General features: G+C 37.9%; 1 protein-coding gene across 2 annotated transcripts; it reads right to left on the reverse strand.

The window, feature by feature from the left end:
• Positions 1-212: 212 nt before the first annotated feature.
• LOC130973757 (uncharacterized) lies at positions 213-11,354 on the reverse strand. Of its 2 annotated transcripts, none has more exons than XM_057898409.1 (2): positions 10,809-11,354; positions 213-426 (listed from the first exon to the last, which is right to left on the reverse strand). In XM_057898409.1, the coding sequence occupies exons 1-2, from the start codon at positions 11,064-11,066 to the stop codon at positions 334-336; spliced, it is 351 nt and encodes a 116-aa protein (XP_057754392.1). In that variant the 5' UTR covers positions 11,067-11,354; the 3' UTR covers positions 213-333. The 2 variants fall into 2 exon arrangements, with proteins under 2 accessions (XP_057754392.1, XP_057754394.1); XM_057898411.1 differs by lacking the exon at positions 213-426 and adding an exon at positions 4,403-4,999 and having other exon boundaries at positions 10,809-11,351.
• Positions 11,355-19,201: the final 7,847 nt, after the last annotated feature.

The raw sequence follows: 19,201 nt of genomic DNA on the forward strand, positions 1-19,201 counted from the left end.
ATATAAATAAGCTCAGAATCTCATAGGTTGTGTGTTCTTTGGCTCAAAAACCATGTTTCAAATACAACTTCAAACAAATTTAAGACATAGAAAATTTTAATTTTTAAGGGTCCTAGAAAGAAACTTATTGTTTTTCAACCAAGTAGTACTTAAATGCAAACAATCAACTACGCATGCAATCTATTATGTAATGCAACAATGAACTAATAAAGAAAATAAGACATTGGTGTTGAGAAGAGAATAATTAACCCGTGGAGATCGGTATCGACCTCCCCACACTTAAAGATTGCACCGTCTCGGTGCCTGCTAAGATGTGCAAGTGGACGGGTCGCTTCAACTGATGCTTTTCTCCAAGGATTGTGTAGATGGACTTGTTTTTCTCCCTATATAGAAGTTTTTCCTTTTCCATTCCTCTCGGTGGCCATCCTGAAAGAAGAGGAAAATGAGAAAAAGTAACCCAAAAATAAAGATAAAAAAATAAATAAAATATGGGTTGGTTAATGCCAAATAATAAAGATCTCAATTACATGATAGCTACAACATGCAAGTGAAAAGTTAATAAAAGCACATGGCATATTAATAGTGCAAAAAGTTGCAACAATGGGAAAGAGAGTGTGGGTAATGCAAGATAGAGTAAGTGCATATCAATGCAAAAGGAATATTAGTACTATAAAAATTAGCATTGACTTATGAATAATAATACCCAATCAGAATAAAACAAGTCATGAAGCACCAGAATAATTCAAGAAAAGATACAATAGTTGAAGAAGAAAATTTTAACACCAATGGAAAAGAAAAATAAAGTAAGAAAGGAGGAAGAAATAAATAAGAAGGAAAGAAAAGATTTAGAAATGGGAAAGATAAGATAAGATATTTTGGCTGATCTGGATAAGCTGTGCGCCGCTTGTTACGTGGACGCGTCAGCGACGCGTTCGCACGGATAGCGCTTCTATGAAATGACGCGGACACGTGGGTCATGCGTTCGTGTGAAGTGATTCGTGCCTTCAGCGCGAGTGCAGTCTCGCGGCCGCGCAACTCTCTGGTGAAAAGCTCATTTTGCCAAAACTTTGGGTTACACGATCGCGTGGTGGACGCGATCGCGTGAATGGCCTCATTTAAAAAATGACGCGGACACGTAGGGCACGCGTTCGCGTGGTAGCGCTTGTGCTGCTAGCATGAGTCCAGCCCAATTCCAGCTCAACTTTCGGCCATACACCCTTATACGTCGATTTACAGGGCCACGCGGTCGCGTGGGTGACGCGGACGCGTGGGGAGGTTGTTTCGTTAATGACGCGATTGCGTCATCCACGCGGTCACGTGGATTAGTTTGTGCCAAAGGCATGCCTCTAGCCGCACTTTCGCGTGACTCTCTGTTCCTTTCTTCTCGTTTCTAAGGCACCTACGATGCGGACGCGTCGTCGACGTTGTCGCGTCGCATACTCTTTTTTTTTAATACAGTATGCAGAATGCAATGCTTAATATGAATGCTATGCATGATTCCAGGTTCAATCAAAACTCAAAAACAAACAAAACAGACTATAATTAAAACTAAAAAAGAGACGATCATACCATGGTGGATTGTCTCCCACCTAGCACTTTTAGTTAGAGTCCTTAAGTTGGACATTTGGTAAGTTCCCTGTTATGGTGGCTTGTGCTTGTATTCATCCAGGAATCTCCACCAATATTTGGAATTCCAGTAGCCTCCGGGATCCCAAACTAGGCGCGGAAAGCCTTCAAGCAAGTTAAAGCAAGTGACAAGGCCCCACGAGTGTTGATTGTTGGAATGAATTCCGGGGTCCCAAACCTTGCTTTTGCACCCATCTTTGTGTAGATCATCATGATTCCATCCGGGTGGCACGCAATTGAAATTCTCACTACAGCTTCCAAACAGCTTCCAAGATCCATTCAATTGAGCTTCACACTAAACCTTGCATTTCAACTTGGAGCATACAACCATGTTGAACCTTGCTGGACAACTCCAACCACTAACCATCTGCTTCTTGCTCTTAATGCCACAAAGAGCTCTAAGTTGACCATCCATCTCTAGAAGCCCATATTCAAGTGGGAAAATAAAGGTTAAGGGAGAGAATTTTACCCACTTGAATGTTGTATTAGACGGTAATGGCTTTGGGAGAGGTGTTTCTAAGGATCTTGCATGCTCCACTCCCTTGTGCTCTTCTTTGACAACTTCCACTTTTTTGTAATCTTTGTCAATATCAACCTCTTCCTCTTGGTAGTTTTCTTCCAATTTAATCTCTTCTTCATTGCTTACCAAGGGCATGGGAGGTTGTGCTTCTTCTTCTTTCATCTCTATGTCAAGTCCAATGGGAGAGGATTCAAATGTAGATAAGAATTCATCAATGATCGAATCCATCTCTTGATCATCCCATTCAAAGTCTTCAATCATGAGATGCCTTGAGGTTGTACACCTTCTTCAACATCAGTTTCAAACGTCTTTGAAGGAGGCTCTATAACTTGACTTTCCCATGGAGGTTCAGCATCTCCTAAGTCTTCAACCATTTCTTCCTCTTCAATGGCAGGCGTAGCTTCTTCCAATTGTTCCAATACAAAATCGTGTTGCTCACTGTCCACCAGAGTTTCTAACTTCTCCTTCATGCCACGTTCTTCAGTAGATTCTCCACATGAAGCTATGGGGGTTCCTTGAATGTTCAAACGTCGGAAAGGTAATCGATTTATCGCTTGATCCAGTTGTTTAAGTATAAAATCGTACTCCTCCTTGATGGCTTCTTTTCTATGACAACTCCCTTCAACTACTCCTTCATCTACAAAGGTCTCTTCTACCTTCACCTTTAGTGCCTCCTCTAGCTCCTTATGAAGTATGGATTCACGAAGATGATCCCTTCTCTCTTGTTCTATGTCAATAGCAGCATTGGGATCATGTTGCTCTTGGATTGATGGATGTGGGTGGTCTTCCATGGATGGTGGTGATGGGATAGAAGTGCACTGGAGCTTGAGGGTTGAACATTGGAGGTGGAGGGTTGGTTCATGTGGGATATAAGATTTTGGAGTGTAGAGGTGAGACCAATGAGAGAGGTAAGTGTGCTTTCCATGGAGGTTCGGGGTGGATAGGAGGGTTCATTTTTGGAAAACAGGTTCATAATACAGAGGTGGTTCTTTTTGATAAGGATATGGAGATAGTGAATATTGAGGTGGTGGTTCTGGGTATGGTTCATATGGTGGTTGGTGTGGTGGATAAGGATTAGGGTCATATGGAGGTGAGTGGTGGTAAGGGGCTTGTGAGTATGGTGGTCCAAGGTTATGTTGAGGAGGGGGTTCATAGGCATATGGTGGTGGTTGCTGATAATCAAAAGAGTGCTCACCATAGTCATTGCCATGATATGCATCACAGAATGGTTGTTGATAGTCCATTGGAGGTGGTTGTTGCCATGAGGGTTAATCAAATCCTTGTGGCTCCTCCCATCTTTGATTGTCCTAACCTTGATGCATGTTCTCATTGTAATCTTCTCTTCCTGCAACATAATTGTAACCAGACTCATAGCCAAAGGGGAGAGAGTTCATAATAGTAGGAAAAATAAAAATAAAAACTAACAAAAAGAAAATATTTTGAAAAAGATATGATTTTTGAAAAAGATAGGATAAGATTTTGAAAAAGATATGATTTTTGAAAAAGGATAAGATAAGATTTTGAAAAAGATATGATTTTTTTTTAAAAAATATTTGAATTTTGAAAAATAAAATAAGATAAGATAAAAATTTTAAAATAAAAACCTAAATTTTTTTTTTTTGAAAAATATTTACAATAACCAATAATAAGGCACATATTTGCAATTCCCCGGCAACGGCGCCATTTTGAAGATCAGGTTTTCCTATCGGTAAAGAAGTATAAAAATATGATCGCGTTGTAAGTACAGCTTCTAAACCAACAGAAAATCCTTTCTTACAAAAATTTTGGTTGTCACAAGTAACAAACCCAATAAAAATAATAAACCGAAGTATTTAAACCTCGAGTCGTCTTCTCAAGGAATTGCAGGGAGGTGTTCTTATTACTGGTTATGTAAAAAGATATATTTTTCGGGTTTTGAAAAGGTTTGAACAAGTAATTTAAATAGCAAGAAAAATAAATTAATAACTAATAAAATTCTTGGCAAGATATGAGAATTAGAATTCCTATCCTAGTTGCCTTTATCAGATGTGATGAGAATTGTTTATTGCTCTCACTTAGTTAACCCTTACTGAATAAGGGAAGGTCAAATGGACCAATTAATTTGATCTTCAAGTCCTAGACTAGCTTGGAGATATCCAAATTAATCAGCAACTCCCAATTTTAACCACTGCTTTATTTTAACAACTCAAGCGTTACCAATTACTCAACCAAAGACAAGAATGTAGAAAGCTAAATAAAAATCATAAATATCTGGAATACCTCAAATTGTATTAATAAAGGAAATCAGATCTAACATGGAAAAGTTCATAAATTAGATTGAAAAGATAAATAAGAGGAATATTGAACCTGTAATTGAAGAAGATAAAAATATTCCTAAGTCCTTTAGGAGGAATCCTAATCCTAAATCCTAAGAGAGAGGAGAGAACCTCTCTCTCTAAAACTACATCTAAATTATGAAAAGTGAATTATTAGTCTTCTCCCTTCATTCCTCCACTTTGCAACCTTTAATCTGTGTTCTCTGGGCTTGAAACTGGGCCGGAAATAGGCCAAAAATCGCTGGGGACGAAATCAGCCACGCTGATTTTCGTCACTGCGACGCGTCCGCGTGGGGCACACGTTCGCATCGCCTAGTGGTACAGCCATTATGGCAAATTATGTATCAAATCGAAGCTCCGGACGTTAGCTTTCTAACGCAACTGGAACCGCATCATTTGGACCTCTGTAGCTCAAGTTATGGTCGTTTTAGTGAGAGAGGGTCAGGCTGACAACTTTGCAGTTCCTTCAACTTCTTGTATTCCTTCCACTTTTGCATGCTTCCTTTCCATCCTCTAAGCCATTCTTGCCCTGTAATCCCTGAAATCACTTAACACACATATCAAGGCATCGAATGATAATAAGAGAGGATTTAAATAAAAGAAAATAAAAGCCAAAGAAGCATGTTTTCAATCATAGCACAAAATCAGGAAGGAGAATGTAAAACCATGCAAATAATATGAATAAGTGGGCAAAGGCTTGATAAAAACCACTCTATTGAGCACTAGATAAACCATGAAATAGGGATTTATCAAGGATCATACAGCTTGCCATGGAAGGGAGGACATATGATTGGATGAAGATAATAGGAAAGCAGATGTTCAGAAGCAACAAAGCATCTCCAAACGCTTATCTGAAATTCTCATCAATGAATTACATAAGTATCTCTATGTTATTTTCCGTTTTATTTACCTTTTAATTACCAATACCTCATAACCATTTGAATCTGCCTGACTGAGATTTACAAGATGACCATAGCTTGCTTCAAGCCGTCAATCTCCGTGGGATCGACACTTACTCACGTAAGGTATTACTTGGACGACCCAGTGCACTTACTGGTTAGTTGTGCGGAGTTATGAAAAGTGTGATCACAATTTCTCACCAATACCGGAGAGTAGTCATGTTGGGGTGGCGCTTGAACGGTTTGGATAAAATAAAATGGCCTTTGGTCCTTGCGCATCTCCGTGAGGAGAGTAGTCATATCTCCAAGCACTTTTGTCAAACTTGATTCGGAAGGGGGTTGTTACCAAGAAGGTTGATCAATCCCTTGAGGCTCCTCCCATCTTTGATTGTTCCATCCTCGATGCATGTTACTATTGTAGTTCACATTCCCTACAATATAAGTCGAGCCAAACTCATAGCCAAAGTGAGGATGAGAATTCATAATGGCAAATAAAAACAAAAGCTACAAAGAATAAGCAACAAAGTCCTAAACCTAACAAAAACTACCCAACAAAGAAAAAGACAAACATATTCACATATTCACATATTCACAATAGCCAATAACATAGCACTATCGCAATTCCCAGCAACGGCGCCATTTTGATGTTCGGGTTTCTTATACGGTTTAGAATTTCCTTAATTGAATGAAATCTCGTTGCAAGTATAGTTCTAAACCAACAAAGAATCCTCACATGCAAAAATATTGGTTGTCACAAGTAACAAATCCCAATTAAGAATTAACCGAAGTATTTAAACTCCGGGTCGTCTCACAAGGGATTGCAATGAAATGTTCTACTATTGGCTATGAAGGAACAAAGGGGTTTGGTTGATAAAGGGCAAGAAAGTAGATGAACAATTAATTAATAAAAGAAATGAAAGATACTCTTGGCTAGACGTAGGTAATTGAGATAATCATCCTTGTCTACAAACCGTTTATTGACAATTATGAGGAACCAAGCTCATTAAGTCTACCTCCCAAAAGCTTTAAGTACGTAATATCTACTCCTAAGCTTGAGGTACGTCAAATGGATTGATCAACATTAACCCATAAGTCCCAACCTATCTACTAATTAGATTAGTAGTGGGTTAGTGTCAATGGGTATCAAATTGATCACCAAGGGTTCTCAAATCACCAATTCATTGAGACCTAATGACTCAAGGTAACTCGATTCCCTTAGCCTAGGCCAAGAGTAAAGAAAACTACTCAAAAACTAAAGGAAACATTTTATCAAACAACTAGAGTGCATGAAAAGTAAACATCACCGATTGCAAGAATTTAACAAGGGAGCATGGAAATATCAATGATATCAATGAAGATAAACATCAAAGAGAGCATGGAAACATAAAATTGCATTAAAAGAAAAAGGAATTCAACAAGGGTTCATCAACATAAAAGAGGGTAAAACAAGAATTTAACAAGAGAAACTAGAGAATTAAGACATTAGAATAAGAAATTGTGAAGGAAAGAAGATAAATCCAAGAAGTTACACTTAGATCTAAGAGAATTTAACCTAATCCTAACCGAATTCTAGAGAGAAGAGGGAGCTTCTCTCTCTAGAAAACTAACTAAAGGCTCATGTTGACTAACTAAGTGCTCCCCCTTGCTCAAGCTTGAATTCTGCATGAAATAGCTTTAGGAATGGGTTGGAATTGGGGCTGGGCAGCTCAAAAATCGCCCCCAACGTTTTGCCTCTAAGTGAGTCACGTGCGAGCATCGACGCGTACGCGTCATGTACGCGTCCGCGCTGTTTGGCAATTTCTCTATCCACGCGTACGCGCCATGTATGCGTACGCGTCGCCATGCGACGTCACTTCTGCGCACGCGCGCCTGGTACGCGTGCGCGTCCATTGATGCATTCCTAATCCTTGTTTTCTCATGCATTCTCCACTTTGCATGCTTTTCTCTTCACTTCTTCCATCCAATACTTGCCTTATGGACCTGAAATCACTAACAAACACATCAAGGCATCGAATGGAATTAAGGTGAATCAAAATCACTAATTTAAGGGGCCTAAAAAGCATGTTTTTATATTTAAACACAAATTGAGGGAGAATTACAAAACCATGCTATTTCATTGAATAAATATGGGAAAAGATGATAAAATCCCCTAAAATAAGCACAAGATAAACCACAGAATCGGGGTTTATCAGCTTGCCAACCCGCTATGTTAACCCCAAGAGGTTGATCGAGTGTTTTGCCTTGGCGATAAATTGGGCTGGAAACTTTAGAGAAATATGTCAAAAGGTGTCTATAGAACCTTGTGGGAGGAAATTGAACCAACGAATGTCCGGCCCCGCTAGGGTCACCGAAAACGCCCTACAGCTGACCGCGTCTCTGACAAACTCCAGGTCAATTCTGGCCTCGAAGGTTGTGTTGTGCTCTTGTGGGTCTTTAGTACCATCATACCTCATGTCCATCTGCTTATCAAAGTTCTTTGGTAATCGGACTTTAAGGATGGAGCAGTGGAAGGGGTGGCGCCGATCACCACGGGATCTCGTCATTTCTGTTTCCGCTCTTTCACTGTGTTCCCAGCTTCTTGACTTGTCTTGGGAGTGAAGGAACTGAGTGCGACCATCAGTCTGGTCATGCCTATCGTCCTCCTCTTCCTCATTGCACTGCCGTTCCACCGATCTCCTTAGCAGGGATGATCGAGTACGAGCATGGCTCGGGCGGATTTCTGTGTGTGAGCGTGTGTTTTGGCTATTCTCATGGTTGTAGCGGTCTCTCACCGCTAACTCTCTCTCGAGGTTTGGACTCTGTGTCTGAGTTCTTGTATAATCCGGGAGTTGTCACTGCTTGTACCCTGAATAGATGCCTTTTTGGAGATTGATCGTTAGAGTAGTCCTGACCAGAGGGAGTTGGTTGACATCTTTGAGAGGTTTCTGTGCTCAATTTATTCATGAGACAACCCCACTTGGTGCTCGTGGTTCTCACCTCCTACTGGCTCGTCCTCTGGGCAGAAGAAAACCTCCATCCTCAGCTCGCGTCAGGTCCCCACATACAGCATTATTGTTCGTGAGTTCGAGTGGTCAACTGGTGTTAGGGTGTTTGGCGTGAAGAGGAGGACCTGAACGTGAACTTCAAATGGGAGAATCTGCATCTGCAGTTCATCGGTTGGTTGATGGATGGGGCCACCTGTAAGGACACTATGATACCAATGTTAGTGCCCATACAATGAAATGGCTAGATTAGGATTATAGTGATGTACCACTCGAGAGGGGTAAGTCCCTCTCTTTTTCTATTCGTCGGGTGGGCTCTTCTATTTAGATCTATCTCCCTGAAAACTTTCACCACCTATCTAAATCTTTGCTAAAAGAATTGTGTCATGCGATAGACACTTTATCGTGTGGATGGGTCGTGAATTCACCGGGTCTTAAATCCCCTGGTGGACCTCCAATTTTTGTTAGACTAGACCAGAACACTAAAGAAGTTCATATAATCAAACATTTCATAACATATAAATAATTAAATATATAATCATGCTTTCCCATTAAAATAATCAAACCTTACAATAATTTAATAGTTCAAAACATTTTAATAATTAAATATACTTTTCAACAGAGTTAACTATTCGATTTTTTGGCTCAAATACGTGTATTCAATGAGTTGTTAGCTGTTTAATGGGTAAATTTTAATGATCGTATGGTGTTTTTGTTGTTCAATGGTTAAAGTCCAAAAAAATATCTGAAATAAACAAATTGTGCTAATTTAAAATTTTCGATGTGTGCATTTTGTTAACATTTTAATATATATATCAATCAAACAAACACAAATTATCGTCTGGAAATGAAATGTTACTCACCTTAACCCTGCCAATATACTAATAATAAAGACCCTAAATCATGGCCTAGCGGGATATGTTTAGCTATAGTGAGTCATGATGAGTCTACAGTACTGGTCAAATAGAAAATATTAAGGTGCATTTAGTTTGTATGTATTTTTAGTATTTTTTAACGTTAAAATTTTATAAAAAGAATAAGAGACAAACAATAAAAAATTATTATTTTCATGTTTTTTTTATATAATTCTAAAAATAAAAAATATTAAAAATAAAAATAGAAAACAAAAGATCAAACGAAATGTACCCTAAATGTATAATAGAGGAAAATCAAGAATTACAAGTTAAATAACAGTTTTGTATTTTTATACAACAATTATTTTATAAACGGAAATTTGCATAAAATTAATTTTATAAACTTTGATTTCGATAAAAAAATAAGTTTGTATTAAAATAATTTATATTTGATAATCTATATATCAAAATAAATTATAATAAAGTAAATATTAAATTAATTTTAAATAAAAATTACTAAAATAAATATCAACTTAAATAAATTTTTTATATTATTCTATCATTTTAATTTAGATATTTAAATAGATCTTATTAATTAATTTTATAATAAAATTAATATTTACTTACTAAAATAAAAATAACATATAAAAATCAAAAAAATATATTTTTATATCGAAAGCAAAATAATATATGAAAAATATATCAAAACATATTTTATTAAATTATATTATAATTTTTTTATTATTTTCAATACTCTTTTATTTAATATTCTTTTAAACTATAAATTTTAATTATTTATGATTTTATTATTAGTTATACTTTATTTTTTATTTATTTTGTTCTTTTTAATGTGATCAATAATTTATGTTATAGCAAAATTATAATAATAAATTAATATACAAGAATTATACTTAAAATTTTTTAACAGAGCCAAATAAAAAATAAAACTTTTTTAATACAAAACTAAAAATAAACTTTTTATAAAAAATATAATTATATATTTAAAATATTTAAGTACAAAAGAGACTACAAGTAAAAAAATAAAGGTAAAATTGATAAAAAATAAATAAATTCAATCCGAACATAATTTTCTAAACGCAAAAGCTATAATTTTTAACTTTTTATAAACGCATGTTAGAACGTAAAATTATTTTGGCGTTTAGAACAAAAAAGTATTTAAACATAAAAAAAAAGCGTTTAATGGACTCAAACGTGCTTCTCTTCTTTCTAACGCTAAACCAAATATAACCATAATCTTTCCATATTCATCTAAGAAATTGCAGGTTCGATTCCTGTCTATAATAAAAAAATAATCTCTACACAACTATATATAAATTCATCAATTTCGCTAACTAATTAATAAGAGTATGATAAACAACAAGTCAACAAATATTTTTAAACTACATTTCATACTAATTAATTATTAATAATTATAATAATTAATGATTATGTAAATTTTAAAGTTGATTGATTAAAAATTATTTACCTATAATTTTTCTAATTTATCATCACAAACTCAATTTAAGGCCCTAGCTGGGGGTGGGGGGAGAACAAAGAGTGATTATTCACAAATTTTCTTACATCAAAATTGCATATCGCATGCTATCATTTACCATTAGCTGATTCATCTCAGAAATTTGTGCAATCTCAGCGGAGGCCCAAACCCCAGCATGATGAGAGCCATTATTAACATGAGGATGAGAGACACAAGAGAGAATTGACATTGGAGCTTGAAGAATGTAACACACAATGCTCCAACCATGTTCTCCTCCTCCTTCTCCTCCTCTGTCTAACATGCTCTCATCGGCCACCCTAGAGCTCTTCTTCATGTTCTGAAGATTCCTTCTCACCGCATCAACCACGCGCCACATCTTCAAATCCGATATATGTGCGTGTTCGTGTCTCTTGCGTTCTCTCAAGAAAATTAACAGAGATTATACAATATAAATTTTGTACAATTGCAATAATCGTTCAATCCCAAAACTTTAGAAGCATTCTATCTGCAAATATGAAGTTTTGAACTCATAAGAGATAAAATATATGGGTCCGAACTTGGAAGTGCCAACACTTTTTTTTTTTTTTTTTTGATGAGGCTTTTCATAATGGTGTTTCAGTGGTGGTGTTGTTAGTGCTTGTGTTTATCACAAAAGGGTTAAGGGCCCCTTTCAGTTTTAAAGAGCCAACCAACTGTTATTAGCATATTTATTTGGAGTAGTGCCCTATTTTTTTATTTTTTTTTTCATTCATGGGTGGGGTCCATTACGTGCAACATACCGACAAAACTAGAATTAATATTTAATGGTACAAAGTGTAATAATGGTTTTTCAATTTTCTGAAATTTGAGTTTACATTTGATGATTTGTACATTAGTTTTTACAAACTCATAATGATGTTACTATTTGAGCTAACAATTTAAAGGTATAGTCTTAATAAACTGTTTACTTTGGGTATAAAAAATTGAAGTGTGGCTCCCAAAATTCATTCGCACATACATGAAGTGACAAAAAGGTTCTAGCTTCAAATCTTATCGGAATGTATATTGTAACCAATCATTTAGATGAGAAAGAACATAAAGGGAATCATTACCGTCCGATGATTGATCTTTTATTTTCGACATTGCACGTGTATATTGATGCAAAGTTCTTAAGATTCCCCACAAGTTTTATCCTGTTTCGTTCGGAGAATCAATGCCTGAAACCAGGCCAGCAAGTGATGGAGACCTATGTGGTTGAATGAATTAAGGAATTGTTCAATAATTAATACCATCTCTCCACTAAGGAAGCCTCACATAATTTAGTTCTCTATTATATATTATTGATGGGTGGAAAATTAGATTCCAACACAAACTCACTGGCAAGTGTACCAGGTCGCATCAAGTAGTAATAATTCACTTATAGTAAGGTCGATCCCATATGGATTGATGGATCAAGCAACTTTAGTGGGTAATTAGTCTAGTCAAGCTAACAGTGATGATTTGAGTGAAATTGAAGCAACAGAAAGTAAATTGCAGTGAATTGTAAATGGCAGAATGTAAATTGGACAGAAGCTTAAATTGGCAGAAGGTTAAAAAGCAAGAAAAATAAATTGCATCAAATGAAAAAGGGATTTGGGAGCAAAGAAATTAAAGAAGTATTAAATCAAAACTCGGGACAATTGCAGGAATTGTAAATTGCACGAAATGTAAAGGGGGCTGGGTGCAGAAAATTTAAAGAAAGAAGTAAATCAAACAATTGAAGAGATCTTGAGAACAAGTAATCAGGAGATTTAAAGTGCAGGAAAATTAAATTCAGATCACAGTAAGCTCAAACGAAGAATTGCAGAGAGTAAAATTGTAGAAGAGAAGATTCAGAAACTGAAATTTCATAAACCCACATGAATTCAATACTTGAAATGTAAAGATGCAGAAAAATTAAAGTGTTTCAAAGAGTGCTTTCTATTCTATCCAATTCCTATTGCTCTCTAGCAGAGCCAGCCTTTTTTCTAAAATGAAAATGATGTCTTATATAGGCTTTTTACAAAATTCAAAATAAAATTAAAATTGAAAACAAATTACAATTAAAATGAAATTCCTAATCTAATTGTTTCTTGTGCTTTTGAGTCATGTCAATGGGCTTTGCTTGCTTTGGGGCTTCAATGAAATGCGTTGATTTAGATTTTGGCCTTGCTTGAAGCAATGAGGAATGATTCTTAGTGATGGGTATTGACAACTAACTTTCATATTGGTGGACGAAATTGTGATCCATGTTCTAATTATTTTGAGATGAAGGCTTCTAAGGGGCACCAGTTGAATTCACAACTCCGTTCAACTAACCAGCAAGTGTACTGGGTCGTCCAAGTAATAAACCTTACGTGAGTAAGGGTCGATCCCACAGAGATTGTTGGTATGAAGCAAGCTATGGTCACCTTGCAAATCTCAGTTAGGCAGATTAAAAAGTTATGGGTTCGAAAATTAATAAAAAGAAAATAATAAAAGGGATAGAATACTTATGTAGATTCATTGATAGGAATTTCAGATAAGCATATAGAGATGCTGTATGGCTCAAGGACGCCTGCTCTCCTACTGCTTCTATTCAATCCTTCTTACTCCTTTCCATGGCAAGCTTTGTTTAGGGGTTCACCATCAGCGGTGGCTACTTTCAATCCTCTCGGGAAAATGATCCTATGCGGTTGTCAGTCGCACGGCTAATCGTCTGGAGGCATCACCCATGGTTGATGGCTACATCCCATCCTCGCAGTGAAAACTAATGCTCACGCACTCTGTCACAGTACGGCTAATCACTGGTTGGTTCCCGCGCCTACTGGAATAGAATCCCTTGATTCTTTTGCGTCTGTCACTAACGCCCAGCACTTGCAAGTTTGAAGCACGTCACAGTCATTCATTACCGGAATCCTACTCGGAATACCACAGACAAGGTTAGACTTTCCGGATTCCCAGGATCCTACTCGGAATACCACAGACAAGGTGAGACTTTCCGGATCCTCATAAATGCCGCCATCTATCTAGCTTATACCACGAAGATTCTGTTGGGGAATCTAAGAGATACACATTCAAGCTCTGTTGCATGTAGAACGGAAGTGGTTGTCAATCACGCGCGTTCATAAGTGAGAATAATAATGAGGGTTATTTACTCATCATTATCATATTCTTGGGTGCGAATGAATATCTTGGAATAAGAATAAGAGAGATTTGAATAAAAGAAAATAGAACTTCATTAATACTTGAGGTACAGCAGAGCTCCACACCCTTAATCTATGGTGTGCAGAAACTCCACCGTTGAAAATACATAAGTGAAAGAGGTTTAGGCATGGCCGAATGGCCAGCCCTCTCCATGATCAAGTGACCGAATGAATAATGAGTTAAAGTGGTCAAAAGATGCCTAATACAATAGATAAATGTCCTATATATACTAGACTAGCTACTAGGGTTTACATGAGTAAGTAATTGATGCATAAATCCACTTCCGGGGCCCACTTGGTGTGTGCTTGGGCTGAGCTTGATCTATCCACGAGCTGAGGCTTCTCTTGGAGTTGAACTTCGAGTTATGACGTGTTTTGGGCGTTCAACTCCGGATCATGACGTTTTTCTGGCGTTTAACTCCAGACAGCAGCATGTACTTGGCGTTCAACGCCAAGTTACGTCGTCAATTTCCAAATAAAGTATGGACTATTATATATTGCTGGAAAGCCCTGGAGGTCTACTTTCCAACGCCGTTGAGAGCGCGCCAATTGGAGTTTTGTAGCTCCAGAAAATCCATTTTGAGTGCAGGGAGGTCAGATTCCAACAGCATCAGCAGTCCTTTTGTCAGCCTTTCTCAGAGTTTTGCTCAAGTCGCTCAATTTCAGCCAGAATTTACCTGAAATCACAGAAAAACACACAAACTCATAGTAAAGTCCAGAAATGTGAATTTAACATAAAAACTAATGAAAACATCCCTAAAAGTAGCTTGAACTTACTAAAAACTACTTAAAAACAAAGCCAAAAAGCGTATAAATTATCCGCTCATCACAACACCAAACTTAAATTGTTGCTTGTCCCCAAGCAACTGAAAATCAAATAGGATAAAAAGAAGAGAATATACTATAAATTCAGAAATATCAATGAATATTAATTATAATTAAATGAGCGGGACTTGTAGCTTTTTGCTTCTGAACAGTTTTGGCATCTCACTTTTTCCTTTGTAGTTTAGAGGGATTGGCGTCTCTGGGGAACTTAGAATTTCGGATAGTGTTATTGACTTTCCTAGTTAAGCATGTTGATTCTTGAACACAGCTACTTATGAGTCTTGGCCGTGGCCCTAAGCACTTTGTTTTCCAGTATTACCACCGGATACATAAATGCCACAGACACATAACTGGGTGAACCTTTTCAGATTGTGACTTAGCTTTGCTAAAGTCCCCAGTTAGTGGTGTCCAGAGCTCTTAAGCACACTCTTTTGCCTTGGATCACGACTTTAACCACTTAGTCTCAAGCTTTTCACTTGGACCTTCATGACACAAGCACATGGTTAGGGACAGCTTGATTTAGCCGCTTAGGCCTGGATTTTATTTCCTTGGGCCCTCCTATCCATTGATGCTCAAAGCCTTGGATCCTTTTTACCCTTGCCTTTTGGTTTTAAGGGCTATTGGCTTTTTCTACTGCTCCTTCTTTTTTTTTTCTATTTTTTTCGCCATTTTTTTTCTTTTTTTTTTCACTGCTTTTTCTTGCTTCAAGAATCAATTTCATGATTTTTCAGATCATCAATAACATTTCTCTTTGTTCATCATTCCTTCAAGAGCCAACAATTTTAACACTCATAAACAACAATATCAAAAGACATATGCACTGTTCAAGCATTCATTCAGAAAACAAAAAGTATTGTCACCACATCAATATAATTAAACTAAATTCAATAGCTATTTTCGAAATTTATGTACTTCTTGTTCTTTTGAATTAAAACATTTTTCTTTTAAGAGAGGTGAAGGATTAATGGAATTTATTCATAGCTTTAAGGCATGGTTACATACTAATGATCATGAAATAAAGACACAAAACATAGATAAACACAGTAATTAAAAACCAAAAACAGAAAGAAATAAAGAACAAGGAATGAATCCACCTTTAGTGGCGTCTTCTTCTTGAAGGACCAATGATGTTCTTAAGCTCTTCTATGTCCCTTCCTTGCCTTTGTTGCTCCTCCCTCATTGCTCTTTGATCTTCTCTTATTTCTTGGAGAATGATAGAGTGTTCATGATGTTCCACCCTTAGTTGTTCAACATTATGGCTCAAATCTTCTAAGGAGGTGTTGAGTTGCTCCCAATAGTTGTTGGGAGGAAAGTGCATTCCTTGAGGCATTTGTTGATGATGAACTTCCTCATGTTCTTCTTGAGGGCCGTGAGGAACTTCTCTTGTTTGCTCCATCCTTTTCTTGGTGATGGGCTTGTCTTCTTCAATGGAGACATCTCCATCTATGATGACTCCAGCTGAGTAACATAGATGGCATATAAGGTGGGGGAAGGCTAGCCGTGCCATGTGTGAAGGCTTGTCAGCTATTTTGTAGAGTTCATTGGAGATGACTTCATGAACTTCCACTTCCTCTCCAATCATGATGCTATGAATCATGATGGCCCGATCCACAGTAACTTCAGATCGGTTGCTTGTAGGGATGATGGATCTTTGGATGAACTCCAACCATCCTCTAGCTACAGGCTTGAGGTCCAGTCTTCTTAGTTGGACCGGTTTGCCTTTGGAGTCTATTCTCCATTGGGCGCCTTCCACACAAATGCCCATTAGGACTTGGTCCAACCTTTGATTAAAGTTGACCCTTCTTGTGTAGGGGTGTTCATCACCTTGCCTCATGGGTAAGTGAAACGCCAACCTCACATTTTCCGGACTGAAATCTAAGTATTTCCCCCGAACAATTGTGAGATAGTTCTTTGGATTCGGGTTCATACTTTGATCATGGTTCCTAGTGATCCATGCATTAGCATAGAACTCTTGAACCATCAATATTCCAACTTGTTGCATGGGGTTGGTTATGACTTCCCAACCTCTTCTTTGGATTTCATGTCGGATTTCCGGATACTCATTCTTTTTGAGCTTGAAAGGGACCTCAGGGATCACATTCTTCTTTGCCACAACATCATAGAAGTGGTCTTGATGGCTTTTAGAGATGAATCTTTCCATCTCCCATGACTCGGAGGTGGAAGCTTTTGCTTTCCCTTTCCCTTTTCTTGAGGAAACTCCGGCCTTAGGTGCCATTGGTAATGGAAAAACAAAAAAAAGCTTATGCTTTTACCACACCAAACATAAAATTTGCTCGTCCTCGAGCAAGAAAGAAAAGAATAGTAGAAGAAGAAGAGAATATGGTAGAGAGGGAGAGAGTAGGTTCGGCTATATGGGAGAGAAGGGTTTGTGTTGTGTGAAAATGAAGAAGAATGGGAGGTTATTTAAGGGAGGGAGGGTGGGAGTTCGGCCATTTTGGGTGGGAAGGGGTGCGAAATTGAATTTGAATTTTATGAGGGTAGTGGGGTTTTTGGGGAAGGGGAGGTTGATGTGAATGGTGAATGGGTAATTGGGAAGAGGACTTGAGGTGATTGGTGAAGGTTTTTGGGAAGTGTGATATGAATTTGGATTAGGAGAGTGTAGGATTAAAAGGTAAGGTGGGAATATGGTAGGTGGGGATCCTGTGGGGTCCACAGATCCTGAGGTGAGGATCCTGTGGGGCCCACAGATCCTGAGGTGAAAACAAATACCATTCCTTCACCATATAGGCATGTAAAATGCCTTCATGCATCATTCTGGCGTTCAAACGCCCATTGATGCATGTTCTGGGCGTTCAACGCCCATGTAATGCATGTTTCTGGGCGTTCAACGCCCATGTAATGCATGTTTCTGGCGTTCAACGCCAGTTTCATGCTTGTTCCTGGCGTTCAGCGCCAGTTTGTCCTCTCTGTGCACCATCCTGGCGTTTAACGTCAGGTTGTTGCTTGTTTTGGGCGTTCAGCGCCAGAATGGTGCTCTGTTCTAGCGTTGAACGCCGGCCAGATGCACCTTACTGGCGTTGAACGCCAGTCTGCGCTGCCTCCAGGGTGAAAAATTTTTTCTTCTGTTTTTGACTCTGTTTTTAATTTTTTTTGATTTTTTTCGTGACTCCTCATGATCATGTACCTAATAAAACACAAAAATAAACAAGAAATAGAATAAAATAAAATTAGATAAATAAAATTGGGTTGCCTCCCAACAAGCGCTTCTTTAATGTCAATAGCTTGACAGTGGCTCTCATGGAGCCACATGGTGATCAGGTCAATTTAGTGTGTAGTCCCAACACCAAACTTAGAGTTTGGATATGGGGTTTGAACACCAAACTTAGAGTTTGGTTGTGGCCTCACAACACCAAACTTAGAGTTTGACTGTGTGGGCTCTTCTTGACTCTGAACTGAGAGAAGCTCTTCATGCTTACTTTCTTTTGTCACAGAGGGATGGCCATGTGCCTGAAACACAAGGTAGTCCCCATTCAATTGAAGGACTAACTCACCTCTGTTGACATCCATCACAGCTCCTGCTGTGGCTAGGAAAGGTCTTCCTAGGATGATGCATTCATCATCTTCCTTCCTAGTGTCTAGGATTATGAAATCAGCAGGGATGTAAAGGCCTTCAACCTTTACTAAAACGTCCTCCACTATTCCATAAGCTTGTCTTATGGACTTATCTGCCAATTGTAATGAGAACAAGGCAGGTTGTACCTCAATGATTCCCAGCTTCTCCATTACAGAGAGTGGCATAAGATTTATCCCTGACCCAAGATCACATAGAGCTTTTTCAAAGCTCATAGTGCCAATGGTGCAAGGTATTAAGAACTTGCCAGGATCTTGTTTCTTTTGAGGTAGAGTTCTCTGAATCCAAGTATCTAGTTCACTAATGAGCAAGGGAGGTTCACTTTCCCAAGTCTCATTACCAAACAGCTTGGCATTTAGTTTCATGATAGCTCCTAAGTATTGAGCAACTTGCTCTCCAGTCACATCTTCATTCTCTTCAGAGGAAGAATATTCTTCAGAGCTCATGAATGGCAGAAGGAGATTTAAAGGAATCTCTATGGTCTCTAGATGAGCCTCAGATTCCTCAGGATCCTTAATAGGAAACTCCTTCTTGCTTGAGGAACGTCCCAGGAGATCTCCCTCACTAGGATTTTCGTCCTCCTCCTCCTTTGTGCATTCGGCCATATTGACTATGTCAATGGCCTTGCATTCTCCTTTTGGATTTTCTTCTGTATTGCTTGGGAGAATACTGGGAGGAGTTTCAATAACTTTCTTACTCAGCTGGCCCACTTGTGCCTCCAGATTTCTAATGGAGGATCTTGTTTCATTCATGAAACTGAAAGTGGCCTTTGACAGATCAGAAACTATATTGGTTAAATTAGAATTGTTTTGTTCAGAGCTCTCTGTTTGTTGCTGAGAAGATGATGGATATGGCTTACTATTGTTCAGCCTATTGCGTCCACCATTGTTAAAGCCTTGTTGAGGCTTTTGT

Source organism: Arachis stenosperma, chromosome 4 (genome assembly GCF_014773155.1).
Source record: "Arachis stenosperma cultivar V10309 chromosome 4, arast.V10309.gnm1.PFL2, whole genome shotgun sequence".
NCBI lineage: Eukaryota > Viridiplantae > Streptophyta > Magnoliopsida > Fabales > Fabaceae > Arachis > Arachis stenosperma.